Genomic DNA, 15,349 nt, shown 5'->3' with positions numbered 1-15,349 from the left:
AGGACAATTGATATAATGCGCATCAATGCAAGTAAAGCCCAAGACACAATGCAAGGAAATAGCGATAGCGATAAGTTTCAACTTATCAGAAATCGAATACACCGGAATACACATTTTTGATAGGTTGAAACTTATCGCTATTCCCTCGCATTGTGTCTTGGGCTTGATGGAATGCACCCTGGGTCTCTTCCACCATAACCATGATATACACAATTACACAGTATACGCAAGAAGTTTACATAGTGATGATTTGTGATTATCAGGATAGATATTTAGGAAAGTTACATTAAGTTATTTACATTGTCTTGAGTGTTTGAGCTGGACAATTTTGTATCACGAATACAATACATCCATATTCCAGTGTTATAACTTTGGGCCGTATAAATAATCTAAAAGTTCGCTTTATATATATATATTTGTTGACTTATTTACATTCCTTTAGTTTGATAGGAACAAAATAATCCTGAAGGTATAAATTCGATTCACTTAAATAAGTATTATGATGGACCAAGTCGAAATTAAGAACCATGTAAATGTACTGAATGATAAACGTATTTGACATTACCTCGAACACTTGTTCTCTACGCTTCAACTAATTGCCTTTGTCACGTCTTAACATGCTGCAATCAACTTCTTTAGAGCCTCTGTAAAGTTTTCTGAGATTATCGAACAATACTCAATGATCCACATTGATCGATACCGATTGATAAATCTAGTTACTTAATCATATATGCGTCATGGAGAAGCAGAGACAGGTAAAATGGATAGGTCTTTCATTATTTTTCTTTTCTTTATAATGTCATCAGATTATAATTCTGTGATAGTAATTATTCTACATTATAATTCAATCTGAAATATCACTATTAACTTTATTTTAAAAAATTATCTAAGAAAATATTAAATGTATATATAACACACAATGTATATTATATATATATATAATAAAAATTATGTAAGGAAATATATATGTAATAAAAATATTTAAGAAAAAATATATATATGTATATTATATATACAATATATATTTAATATTTTTTAAATATCATTTTTTAAAATAAAGTTAATAGTGATATTTCAGATTGAATTATAATATATTTTTAAAAAATTATTGCTTTCTTATCTTTTCTTTTCAGAAGAAGAAACAGGATAAATTACGTCAATCACTCCTAGAGCACCAGATACCAGATGCTCCTACACTAGAAGAATTTGAATGTTTACTTGGAGAATCGCCAACAAATTATCCCAAGGGTGAAGCTGTAGAAGATATAGAGAGTGAATTGCATTCAGCTGCTATTGACACAGAAATTTATGAAAAGCAGGCTGCTGAAAGAGCAGCTCATGAAAAGAAATACAGTCAGCAAGATGAATCAACAAATAAGGTACTTGATTAGCAATCAAATGTTTGATATTCATTTATTGACATGATGTACAGAATGTTTTTTTAAAAAATAGAAAGTGAAATAATATGAAGCATACCAATACTTATTTATATTTTTCTTATAATATTTTTCAGTTATTATCTGAAAACTCTCATGATGAAATTGACGCCGTTCAACCTTGCCTGGAATCTAAAAACACTTTAAATGATCAAATAGATCAAATGCAAGAAGATATTTCCACAATTCAACTGATAGACGTATCATTGACTACCCCAGAGGAACCCAATTCAGTTCCCAAAGAACTCAGTCATACAGTTCAAGAGTTAGAAAATATGATTAAGGAAAAGATTATATGCCATAAGACAAAACAAACCAAAGTTTTAGACACCAAAAAAGATGTTGCTGATGCAATCAAAGATGTCAGACTATTTACAGAGCAAGAATTGGCCTCTTTATATTATAATCAGGAGCTGGCATTAGTAGATGCTTTTATTACTGAGTTTACAGAAGCACAATTGAGATGTGCACCGCTAAGACAGCTGCATAAATTGCACGAACTGCTGATGAGCTATCTGAGGGTACGAAACCATCTGGTCTCAAATTCCTATGAGCTGGAGCGTTTAAAGAAGAGCTGTCGAGAGACACAGAAGCAGCTTTGGTGCCTAGAAAAGACGTCTGTGACAGAAAATGGCGAGTGTCAAGACGGCAATCCCGTCACTGCTACTCATGAATATTCAATTGCTCATTTCAATCAACAGACTTTAGTAGCACTTTCTAGGGCACTATCTGCCATCAAGGACACACTACATGATAGCCAAACGTTGTATTGTTACGAGGCTGAGTCGCTGCGTCTGCAGATTGAACATTACATACAGAGAGTCTCTACAAGCTTCAATGTAAGTTGTTTTCCATCAAAAGTAAAACTTAAATGAAAATGTCAAATATTAAAATTTTTTTCTGATTTGAACTTATTCAAATCTTTTTTCTGTTTCCAGGAGTTTGCTAATCTTTCGCAAACCACTTCAGCAAATCTTTTACCAGAGCAATTACCATCCCAAACTGCTCCTCAATTGATCGAACTCAGGATGTGCATAACTGTCCTGTTCAACTTTCAACGCCGAATTCTTAAAGATGGCAAATTTGTCACAGACACCAGAGAGTGGTTGTCAAAGTTGGTAGCGGTGCTCTTGAGGGTTGCAACCTGGCAGGATCATTTATTTCTGCTGAACCATATACTGCGATGTCCTGGTGGTGTGATGAACTGGGCGAAGTCCTTCGTACAAGTGCCAGTACCACCAAAAATCTCGGGATTGACTTCCTCACCATTTAATGATCCGTATCTTGATCATATGATTGCCACTCTTGCGGTAATTTTGTTGCCGATCAAGGATCGAGATAAATTCTTGGAACAGGTAAAATTAAAGATAAAATATTATTCGTTTCACGAAATTAACAGGATATTTTAATTCCTTCCATACTTATATTCTCAACTAAATTTGCTATGCAGGTACAAGTATCCTTGCAGGACACTACAAACAATCCAGGGGATACAGTGTGGGTGATGTTAGATGAAGAGGGCGAAGAGGACGAAGATTTCGCCAATGTCGGCGCTACTCTTTTCGAGAGTGATCTGATTTCTCTTCTCCATCAGATTCCATTTGACAGTCTCTTTGAACAAGTATTGTTTATTCAGCGCCAAAATGACATATATGAGCAAGAAGAGAAGGCCATTACAGATCATCACATGATGCGTCTCTTCGCGTTTTATGGCATACTTGTCAAACTTTTGAAGCAAGGTCTGAAGACGCATGACTCGCCAAGATATAGGCAATTAGCGAAAAGACTCAGCGCGTTGATTAGAGATGTTGTTCAGTACGCCAGCGATCAGTGGGAGGCTTTCAACAAGAGTCAAGTACGTAAAATCTGTATCTACAGAATTCTGCAGATTTATATTAAATCAAGAAATCGTAGAGATGCGCGTTGTATAGTTCTTTTTGTTACTAATTTTATTTTAATTCACTAAAAATGTGAATGAATATATTATTCAGAGAGTTGAATATATTATAGTTATTTAATATAATTTTGTAATTTATTGCATATTTTGTATTAAAAATAATGTCAATTTAGATAACCGACGAATTGATGCTGCTGAAGCTGCAGACTGAGTATGATCGGTTTTTTCTAAAAGCGATTCTCTGTATATTCTCGTCACGACGTCTGGGTGCCTGGCAATATCTTGCAACGATACCATACCATATTATATCATCTACTACCTTGTGGCACATTTTCTATATCCTGCATTCTGATTCTACATCTAGTGACATAGCAACATCAAATATGTCAGTCTCAGGTAAACTATTACAAAAATAAAATAACATTGCTTTTTATATAATTACTTATATAATTACTTTATATAATTACTTTATCTTTTTTTTTTTTTATAAAAGTATGTTATTAATAGTAATTTTATTGCAGATTGGGAAGTAGCGCTAAGTTGTTCTGAACTTCATAAAGAATTCGAGGAAAAGCTGGGCAATATGCCCGGTGACGAGTCTTACTTTTTACTAACAACCTTTGCCAATATGGCCATGGCTAGAGGCCATAAAGACTACGATTTTGTGAGAACAACTACGATTGATCTGTTTCAAGTATGTTAATAAATTTGTTTTATGTTTTGTGATGGGAACTCAGTCCTGAAGTTTGTTACTTTATGTTAGTTACATCCTGTATATTTAAGTCTAATTAATTAAATAATTTATCATTAACATGATAATAATAAGACCCTCTATGTCAAACAGGTAAAGAACTTATAACATCTTACATTTTGCAAATGCCTTTGATTTATTGCAAATTCAAATTTAATATTTTTTAATTTAACTATTAAACTTAATCTAATGAATTGAATTATAGATTGGATTTCTTAGCGAGGAAACCCAAGAATCGTGCTCGAAGGACGCGAGATCACTTTTATCAAATCTGACAAGCAAATATCCTACTCTTTTGTCTGATATTCTGCAAAAATTGAAAGATAATTTTGTATCAGTTGGAAAGGTATGTTATCTTTTTGTTTAAAGATTTTTATATATAAAAAATAAAAATATGTATAATTATAAGAAGTATGTAATATCATAATATTATATTACAATATCATGATATGATATTATAATATATCATTAATAAGCTAACTTATTATTAAACTTTGAGATGTATATTATATAATATCTTTGTAATATGATTTTAGTTGAGTTTGTATTTGTTCACTGAGTTGAAAATAGGAACGTGGGTGCCACAGCAGCAAGACATAACAATTTTGTCTACCTGGTTGCATCAGCATCCTTTAACTTCATCAGAAAGTCATCTGGCTCGATTAATTCTTTCACATTTGAATTGGGGCCTTGACAGGTGAATTATTTAAATATTTATAAGTTTTCTGAAAATACAAATTTTGAAAAAAAAATTCTATTATACATTAGATACAATATAAAGGCTACCAACCTTCATAACGATCTTTTTTTTTTTACAGAAATGATAATCTGTATCTTCCGATTGATCTGCACCGACAAGTGGCACTATTGATTGTTGAACTTACAATGAAATACGCGCCTGATACCCCAATACAAACGGCTTCATTATTAACTGAAAGCATGAAGCAAGTTAGTTGTCAATTAGGAAAAATAGATATATACATATTTTTTATATTACTATACTATATATACAGTATACATATTTTTATATAATACTAATATAAAAAAATATGCCTATTATACCTGTCTTTAAAAAAAGATTTGAGCAGCAGAATTAATTAAAAGGTTTGTCCCTTTTATTTTGTCCCAGGTTTCCTCAATAGTTAGACCTCAAAACAGTGAGCAAGCCTTTAGTCTGTGGGCATGGGAGATGATGAATAAACTAAAATTACATCAGTTGGATCGATCAGAATCCGTGTGTCAGTATACCATTTCGAATCCGAGCGAGAGTCTCTCTTGCGTGCCTAACATGGAGACGGATTCTTTCTTGGAGATTCTAATGAAAGGAATACGCGAAAGGCAGCCAATCGCCAGCTACGTTTCTGTGTTGATGACTCTATGGGGTCATTCGGTGCCACTGATCTGTGTCGAGGGTTTCAGTCAATTGCAGATCTTGCAGTGCTACTACAAATACGAACAAGTGCTGATTTGTCTGCATCATATAATACCATTGTTTCTTGATTGTCCAGAGTCTTTGCTAAAGAATGACAAATTTGTTAGCTTAATCGTTCCGCTTATCAACGCTGATCGAACGTATATGAAGATAGCGAAGAATCTGATAGCTCCGGAATTTCCTGGTCCAGTTCTCAGGCAGTTCGCCAACATGATCGAATCTCATTTACATCATTATAAACGGTAGACATGAAAGTGAATTGTATTGAAATAATAAACACAAATATAAAATTAAGAAAGATCAAGGCTTTTATAAATGAAACTAATGTAATTACGTATATTTATAAAATTGATATACAATATAAAAGAGACAGAGAGAGTATATATATAAAAATAGATAATAGATTAATAATTGTATAGACATTTAAAGAATTATTTTTATATATTGATTGCAGATATTGCTTGAACAGTCCAGAACGTTTTGTGCACCTATGGCTAAATGTTTTGATACTCGTCCAAGATTGGAATAAAGATCATAATGTTATGTACTTGATGGACAGTGTGATCCGTGCAGCATTCTTTCACTTAGAATCTAGGGCGATGATAGAAGATATGTTCCAAAATCTCTTCTGTGTAAGTTTTAGCAATCTAATTTTATTATATCATATCATATACAGTATTCTAGTATTAGCAAAAAGTAAGCAGCTGTTCTGTATAAAAAATTAAAAAATTGCAATTTTCTATTGTAATAATTATAATTATTTCAAACAATTATAATTATTTCATACTTCTAACGAAATATTTATTTTGTTAGCCTGCTATAGATGGAAGTAATGAGGTATGAGATACACAGCGATTTGTTTCATTTTTTTTTTAAGTTAATCAAATTAATCATTTATATGTATTTACACTGACAAAAATTTGTGTAAAATTTAAGTATTGCAAACTTACAGTTTCTTATATTATAAAAAAACAATGTTTTTCTGTTTTATTTGATATCTTATATATATGTATGCGTGCATGCGTGTGTATTTCAATATTTATACTACAAATTTAATAATCGCATTGTATATACCATCCATAGAATATATCATCCAATCGAGTGCCGGGATCGTTTGGATCATTTCTAAGTTGGGCAACAGGATCTTCTAACTCGGCGAGTCTTCTTGGTGGAACTGTTCAGACAATATGGCTCGCTTATCAGATTCTTTCGGTAGAACAGTACGATAAGGAGCTTAAGACCGGACTATGGCGTGAGATCCTACGAGAATTGTCTATGCAGCCCAAGATATCTTTAGACGCTGCGCTCAAGGTTTAAAATCAAGTGTATAACTGTTGAATGCACTCCAAGTATATAAAATTATAATTATTATTAAAATTGTTTCAGCGAGCTTGTGCAACAGTAAAGATGACTCCGTTTGGCGTAAGCAACCTGGCTATTTACCGTTGGTCCCAGCAAGCCCTTGATACACCTATGGATCATTCAATTCTACCTCTCTTGTGGCAAAATTTCTTTAGTTTGTTCCTTGCACGAGCTCCTATCATTCCGGGGTAATTATTATTATTATAAAAGTAATTATAAGGCTCTATGTGTATAAAACATTATAAATAAAAATAGGGCAAAAGAGCCAATTAGTTAAAACCAACAAATTTATTGACTAAAAAATTACATATTATTTAGAAGAATTTCAAGAAGCGATTAATTATATTTGTTGCGTCGTTGCTTATATGTATCTTTCAAAATACTTTATATAATTTTTGTACATTGGAAATGACCCGATCGGAGTCGAAACGTTTGTTTTAGTTATTTTGTATGAATTTTTTAATTAAATTTGTTGGTTTTAACAAACTGGATCTTTTGCCCTATTTTTATTTATAATATTATTATTACCTTAACAGAGTAATAATTCTTCAAGTATACAGGGCAAGGAAAAAGTATAAAACATATTAAATATCTCGAAAAATAAAATTTTCAAGAGAGAAATGTTTCATATAAGTGCATCAAATGGTGATACTTATTTGATCTTGAGCGCGGGTATAAAAGAGCACTCTAGTTAATTTTAAAATATTTAATGGAAATCTCTATTCTTTATTCAATATTCTTGACATCGAAATATTTTCAAAATACTACAATAAAACTCTTCATTAAATACCTTTCAAGATATAAGTTGATAAAGTTCCGTTAATAAATATTATCTAAAATGTGCGTGGAAATATCCTATTCGAACGAATGAATTAGTAGCAATGATTAAAAGGCCAAGGAATGATTAAAAGCCTCTAAGATCTCTTTCCCGATCAAACACCATTTAACTTTCTTTTTTGATGCTACGTAAACAATTGAGTTTATAAAACATAACTCACAAACGTCGAAGAATTGAAGTTATTTTGTCTCAGTTATTCTCTGCCTTTATCAATTCATATCTGGAAAAGTACTTAAAATGGATTTCATTGTAGTGTTTTGAAAAAATCTTGATGTCAAGAAAAAAAATATTGAATAAAAAAAGGGCTTTCTATTTTTAAAGTTGAATTTGAAAATTCCTTCATACTCTTGCACTCGAGATTTAATATTGTATCTCCATCACCATCTGATGCATCTTTTGTTGAAACCTTTACTCTTTTTCTTTTTTTTCTCTAATATCTTGTTTTCGAGATAAGATACTTATCGATTTCATACTTTTTCTTCACTTTATATATGTATGTACACGAAACATATACAATTAATTTTTTACGTATAATTGTTTTAGATCCATGGACAAAGGTGGGGTGGGAGAAAAATTTTTTGAGGGGATGATAAATCTAAGCTACTTGAAAAAGTTGAAAAAACGGCTGCATGAAACAACAGAATATTTCCAAGTGAAAGGAGAAAAGGAGACAGACAATGGAAAACCTATTACAGATGAACGGCGTGTATTTTATTTCAGTATCGCGAAGTAGGTACATATAAAAAAAAATAAAATATTTTATTTGAAGGTATATCTTAAAGAAAAATATTTATCACAGGTTTTACAAAACATTGAGTCTTTGGTTAGAAGAACCTCGTCTTCAGGAACCAGGCCTTTATCTCCCAGCCTTGCCACCTCAGTACATGTCACAGAGATTAATTCTATTAATGCAAGGAGATGTAGTAAGTCAGTCGTGTCAGATTTTCAATTCACATACAATTTTGTGTAATAATACTATTGATAATAATAATATTAATTGCTAATTTCTAGACTCTTTGGCTTGAATACGTCGATTATTGGGCGGTACAGCAGAGTCAGCTCAAAGCTGTCTGCGAATGGGAGCGTGCGACGTTCCGTGATCCTGAGAATCAGTACCAGAAGTTCTCTCAACTTACATCAAATACCGTAGAATCGATTAATCCTCTTTGCAGAATATTTCGCAGACTGAGTTCGTACGAACAGCCGATTTTGCCGCCACCTTTGAATCGAAATCAGCCAATACTGGGCTGCGTGGCCAGGAAATGCCTTTATAACTCCACTACCGTTATCGATCTAGTCAGACCACATCTTAGAATTATTCTTGATTATGCACAGACCTACAATTTCATGGTATCTGAGCATACCGCGGCGGATTGCAATTTTCTCGAATTAGTCCCAACTCTTTATCGAATTTATGAAAACCATGTTACTTTGCACGCTCTTTGTGACATTTCGCCATCCAACCAGAGACGCACTAGATCGGGCACACCTCCCACAGTGCATTGTGCAGGCCCCGGAATCATTGAGATCACGGTAAAGATTATTAAACGTTAACTTTCTCTCTCTCTTCCCTCCCTCCCTCTTCTCTCTCTTTCTCTTCCTCTCCCTCCCTCTCTTTCAATATTAACTCAAAAAATTCATAAATATGCATATATTTTTTATAGCAATCTTCATCTAAATAGAATTTTTAAGTCGTTTTTCAGAAATTTTATATATTTATGTTTTGTAGGTTGAAGAAGCGCACGTTAGCGAAGGCGTGGACCATATGATAACCCAAAATCGGGCCGAGTATGAAAATCTCTTAGTGAAAGCTAGTCAACCACCACCTAGCAAGGTTATTTTGGGCTGCGTTTTCATTGATTATTTGATCGCGTAAGCAATTTAACCGATTGATTTATTTTAATCCTAGAACATGAACGCATGATCTATAAATATATACTTTTTTTCACGTTTTATTAATTAAATTATTAATCTATAACTAATAGCAGCAAAATAAATTGCATACTGTTTAATTTTCGTCTATACATAATATTTCTCATTCATCAGAATGTTGGAGCAGGAGTTAACTGTTAGTCGCACTAACGAAAATACCACTGTACTGCGCAAGGTACAAGAGAGTGGAGTTAAGTTATTCTACCATCTAGTAGAATTCTATACAGAAGAAGCAGCGCTATATCCTCCCACAAAACAGCTTATCACTACTTGCTTGGAAAAATTAGGCCAGGTACGTATTATTTTTATCTATAATTACATATTATTTAAATTATACTTACATTATTATTAATTAACTCTCTTAGGGCCAATTTCACCAACGTCGATTAAAACTAACCAACGGTTAATTCCAATGAAATTATCCAATCGCATTTGTCTTTGACCAGAATGAACCAATCACGGTTGACACCTTAACCGACGTTGGTGAAATTGGCCCTTAAGGGGTAAAACCACTCTAGAACACAAAAAATAAACCTAACTTTATAAATTTTTTTCGGGAATGAATTTATGAAATGCAAGAGCTATGAATTTAAATGTATACAGGATTGAAAAAATTGTTCAAGTACTTAAGATTCTCGTTCTATTTTCAGTTATTCATCAGCGGCGAGGAAGCTCAAGGTCCACAATTACTAAGCACTATAATTCAGAGGCCTAATCTTGGAGGTATATTGGGACCACACTTTACTCCTGTCGCTGGGGGAGCCTCTACATTCTTGCAGATGTATCAAACCGTCGTAGACTTATCCACCGGATCCAATGTCGACTTGTGCTTCGTATTGCTCTCGAAGGTGAATAAACTCGAACTAAAACATAAAAACTAAATATAAGAACCATTAGTTTGATTCAATTATCATTTTTTCCGTTTATCTACAATAAATATTTACCGTAAGTAAATATTTCGCTAAGACTAGTCAAAGAAATATTTATTAAAATTTAATTTTCTTTCAGTTAGCTTCTCAGTTAGTTTGATAGTTCAATGAGATTTGCGTTTCAAGATCGGAAAATCATTTTCAATATAGTTATTTAAGTACTTAAAAAGGTAAACTTTAAGGCCCAGTTTTACAGCTCGTGATTAGCTATTAACCGACAAGTTTAACTTATTCCTTTTCTCTTTCCAATTCTAGAATTAAAAAGAGATAAAAAATAAGTTGAACCTCGGTTAAAAGAATTAACCGTGAATTGTGAAACTGTGTCTAAATTAATTTAAAGACATTTTTTTCCTATTGGTTATATATGATCCTATAAGATTCTTAGTTTAATATAGATTATTATTATTTCTGTTATAGTTTGATGTTGGCAACTGGCTAAATTATCGCCGTCCGCGATTGAGTGAAAGATCTACCTTCATAGATCTAGTTTCTAGAGCATTATGCAATATTGGTTTGAATCCCGAAGAGGAAAAGTTAATGCTGCATGAAGTGAGTATCCTTTTCAGTTATTTATTCCAAAATATATTGGATTTTATAATTTTAATTCAATAAAAAATCAAAGTATTGTTCACACATTTATTTTCATTAAGAGAAAAACGCAGATAAAATTATGATTATTGATGTAGCTGTTTCGAAATCACTTACGGCTCATTCTCCTACACGAATTCCCCGAACATTATGGTGAGGTATTAAGTGCAGTGTTGAGAGGATCCGAGAGTCAAAATCTGTCTTTAGATGTGTGGCGCGACTTGTTAGCAGCTCTCAGTAGCAAACCGAAGAATATCACGTCCTCCCAGAACCCTCTTAAAATCAGAGATGAGATCAGACACTATGCTACTGAACAGAGACTACTATCTCGTCAAGAGGTTCGATTTCACAAACAATTTTGTTATCGAAATAACAATTTTATTATATAAAAAAAACTTTCTGTTTTATTACTTTGTTTTATACATAATAATAAAACAAAATTTATGGTATGATACATACTTTTGTACGATTTCAGATGCACGATACCGCTGTGCTTCTAAGTCGTCACTTCATGAAAGAGAGATTACAATATGGATTATACGGGCTTTATCCGAAGTATAGAAGCTACAACGAGCCATTGACTATTTTTTTGGGTATGGTTGGCCACGCTCTAGTCGTATTGACACTGCAAGCTGATCGAGGATCGCTTGCCGATCAATGTAAGCCAATTGAAATATCTTAAATAGTCACATAGTTATTTGAATCTAAAATATATAAATCGCCTACATCTAAAAAAATTTCATTGCATATTTTTTCAGTGTGTGATAAGATTTGGCCGGTGCTGAGCGAGATGTTTGCGCCATGGATTACTCCGTATTGGACGAGAAACCTGCGAGAGCCGACGGCCGCGTGGATTCAGCAATTGACGGACGATAGGTCGGTGTTGTTACCATGGATTATTACCGACGGTCCTTATGCGAACCGTACGATGGCGATGTTTACCGAGTGTATTCGTTTCATCATCGATACCATGCCGGCATCCAGCAAAATTCTCAGTTTTGTATGGCAATTCTACGTGGTCAACTATGCCCACTCATCCGTCAAGGACCATGTATTGAATGTTGTGCATGGTAACTTGTTGTCTCTTCCTTGGGATCGCTTCTATCCCGCCATCAATGACATCGAGTTAATGATCAAGGTCATTGATCAGTATCTACCGGACTGTCACTTGTTCCTCGGAAGCATCTTCACTTGGGTTAACTGGTCTGTTTGGGTCAATGAGTTGATGACCACACAATCATTGCCGGTCGCTGCCAGGATGCATGTTTGTCTGCTGAATTTGTTGGTGAAGCTCTCTAATGAACCAAACGTCAGACAGGTAAGAAAGAAGTAGGAGAACTTAGGACAGACGTACGTCGATGTACAAAACTGAAGTACATTAAAACAATTAATTACTGTGCTAGTTTTGGCCTTAAAATGTTTCTAAAATTATTTGCTTTTAAAATATCTCGATCCAGAATTTATTGTGTTTATTGTTTAAGTTAAAAAAACTTCACCAGAATTAGCCTGATAATCGATAATGATATACCTATAATTATTCTTTTTTTATGTATTTTTGCGATAATGTATCGTAGCAATTTTGGTATAAATATATTTCTTTGTTTACAGTACTCTATGTATGTTTCGGTAGTAGGAATGCTAGCATAACATGATGTCAGCACCCCCACTTTTAACATTAATTCCTTGCGAATAGGAAAGATTCGGAACTATAGATCAATGAATGAACAATAAATGAGCATTTAATTATGATATATGTGCAAACTTTTTTTTAATGATGCTAGTTTTATAAAGATCTATCCGATGTTATGAAAAATTTCAGCAGATTACACTTTCTGACAGAAATAAAGATGCTTCACGTTTCCCTAACGCTAGAACTCGAGAAATTAAGTAAAATTTGAAAAATTAGATTCTAATTTGTAAAAAATTAGAAAAAATAAAGATAAGAAATATGCAGAGTAAGGCATCTAAGACAGGTTACCTAAATAACTTGCTTGTTTTTAACGATAGAATTATTGAGGTGACCTGTTTTAGATGCCTCACCCTGTATAAACTACGTAAAACGTATACTAAAAGAAAATTAGAACTTCAGCTAATCTAATTAATGTTCCAGAACGAGAAAGCAGTGCAATTAGTCACAGAAGCCGAGACCTTTTCTTGGCATTTAATTGATGCCACAGCGTATGATCAAGTAATTAATTGGCATGTGATGAGTTGCGATCCCAAAGTGATCTTATGCTTGAGTAAAGATCAAACTCATGCTATTGATATAGCTGTCAACAAGTGAGTCCTCATAATGTATTTGCAGCATAAGAACTAATACCAATACTAAATATAAAAATAATTTGATATACAGCTTGCTGAAAATAGCAGCAGCTTATGATTCTACGGTGAAACATTTTCATCCTACTACTCTGAAAAAGAGACAAATGTATGTGCGTTCCTCAGTGAAGTTACTAATCAACTGTACTACGAGACACAAATCTCTCCTCTCGACTAATAACAAAGCGTTCACCAACACGTTGTCGCAAATGCTCGACGAGATGGAAACTGTTATAACTAGCAGTGAGTATTAATATTTTAAAAACCAATCTGAGAATTTAAGATCCTATGATACATCTAGCTTATTTAGATCAAAATATTGAAGAGATCAGAAATATAAAAACCTTTCTCCTTAAAATATTGCCATGTTAATTTTTTTGCGTAGCTGTCTCTGAATCACAACAGGTTGCCGAAGCCGGATTGCTGATCACTGAGCTTCTGCATTCAATCAACCAAAGCGGAATACTGGTCGATCATCTTCGCAGCAGTTGGACGGCATGGTTGCTAGAGCGGACTGCTGGTAGTCCAGTGTTGATGGGGATATTAAGGGTAATCGGAATGGCAGTTACTTCTTCGTCCACTCTAGGTCATCTCATGGAGGCTGCCTTAGAAGCTTACTTCAAATACAATAGTAATCGGATCAACTTTTCATTTAACAGTTCTATTTTTGTGTGTATCAGATTTAATTTATTTATAATTGATCATGTATACATTTTTAGTAACGGAAGATGTTCGACCGACGTGGGCGTCAGTGTTGACGATCTTACAGTCTGTAGTACCGCGTCAGCCGCCATTAGAGTCCGTACTGGTGTCAGAAGGAAGATTGCTAGCCCTTTACTCCGTATTGCTGAAAAGACTTCCGTCCTGCAGAGATATCCGGGAAGAGGGCATGCTTCTGATTAACCTGGTGGACTGGATTAGTGCTATTAAAACTACGTAAGTATTTCCAAAAGTTAAACAGAACGAAATCTTGAGAAAGTTAATTTCGTTTATCTAGAGATATCGTAGAAGACAAACTGCCTTTGCTGTGGGCAAAAGCATGCGAGCTGGCCTATAGGCAATGTCAGTACAGTGAGAACACAGTGATCGCTGCCAGAGCCTTAAAGGGATTAGCACGAGCATTATTAACAGTAGCGGACGATGCAGGGCAAGGATGGGGTATTCTTGGAGCTATTGGATTAAGAAAAGGTTCTCAGCTCACCATACGGTAAGCTACGACGGTATAACAATCACAAAATAGATTTGTATTCTCTTCATACATTTATCGGCCTTGATTGTCCATTCAATTTTCAGGTGCAAGTTCCTAAGCCGCGCTATAGCCGTCTATTGCTTGGCACAATTACCAGAATCTAAATCCGATCAGCAAATTGTGAGGTATACTTCACACTCGCTCGGTGTAGCACCTTCAAGGTTGACCGATCCAGATATGATGGAGATTCGTCCTAGCACAGAGGCTGTAAAAGCAATGCAGAATCTGGAGGGGCTCCTGGTAAATAAGCAGTATGCGGAACTACGGGGAAATGTGGAAAGAGCCATTAGACTCATTAAGGATTCTGCTAACTCCCTTCACAATGTCGTTCAAATTATTGGCATACTCACCATGGAGCTCTACAATCAAAGATACCTACATGTGTTGACAGAGTGATACTAGTTTATACACAGATTTAGCGATAGGCTGATAAACGCCTTGAATCGTTTCAAAGCGTGATACATGGACCTTATGAGATTTTTTTATCGAAAGCTGAATCTTTAGTCGCTCTATAACGTCATTTAAAGCATTTCTAGTTCACGATTGGCTTTAATGCTTCAACATTTTCTGCAAATTTTCAATAATTAAATAATTACATATTTTAACGAAATTCTAT

The 15,349-nt window shown here is 34.0% G+C and overlaps 1 protein-coding gene across 1 annotated transcript; it reads left to right on the top strand.

Annotated features, from left to right (window-relative positions):
• The first annotated feature begins 573 nt into the window (after positions 1-573).
• Epg5 (ectopic P-granules autophagy protein 5) lies at positions 574-15,296 on the top strand. The gene is made up of 31 exons (XM_018548231.1): positions 574-755; positions 1,134-1,379; positions 1,514-2,275; positions 2,375-2,791; positions 2,887-3,291; positions 3,507-3,729; positions 3,855-4,027; positions 4,290-4,430; positions 4,621-4,781; positions 4,903-5,032; positions 5,214-5,758; positions 5,971-6,148; positions 6,330-6,353; positions 6,600-6,827; positions 6,903-7,066; positions 8,260-8,445; positions 8,516-8,639; positions 8,728-9,249; positions 9,446-9,588; positions 9,763-9,940; positions 10,299-10,496; positions 10,995-11,126; positions 11,264-11,503; positions 11,641-11,824; positions 11,924-12,483; positions 13,276-13,445; positions 13,519-13,727; positions 13,870-14,115; positions 14,204-14,420; positions 14,482-14,691; positions 14,778-15,296. Exons 1-31 carry the CDS (start codon positions 738-740, stop codon positions 15,127-15,129), a joined length of 7,686 nt encoding a protein of 2,561 aa, XP_018403733.1. The 5' UTR covers positions 574-737; the 3' UTR covers positions 15,130-15,296.
• Positions 15,297-15,349: the final 53 nt, after the last annotated feature.

This window comes from Cyphomyrmex costatus, unplaced genomic scaffold, assembly GCF_001594065.2.
Source record: "Cyphomyrmex costatus isolate MS0001 unplaced genomic scaffold, Ccosl1.0 scaffold70, whole genome shotgun sequence".
NCBI classification, from domain to species: domain Eukaryota; kingdom Metazoa; phylum Arthropoda; class Insecta; order Hymenoptera; family Formicidae; genus Cyphomyrmex; species Cyphomyrmex costatus.
This window is presented reverse-complemented; position numbering and strand designations above follow the sequence as displayed.

What these genes read in the sequence shown, in the direction of transcription:
- Epg5 (XM_018548231.1), top strand. An exon ending in CTATAGATGGAAGTAATGAG is followed by an intron (nt 6,354 to 6,599) that starts GTATGAGATACA and finishes TACCATCCATAG; the next exon opens with AATATATCATCCAATCGAGT. An exon ending in TTTTATTTCAGTATCGCGAA is followed by an intron (nt 8,446 to 8,515) that starts GTAGGTACATAT and finishes TATTTATCACAG; the next exon opens with GTTTTACAAAACATTGAGTC.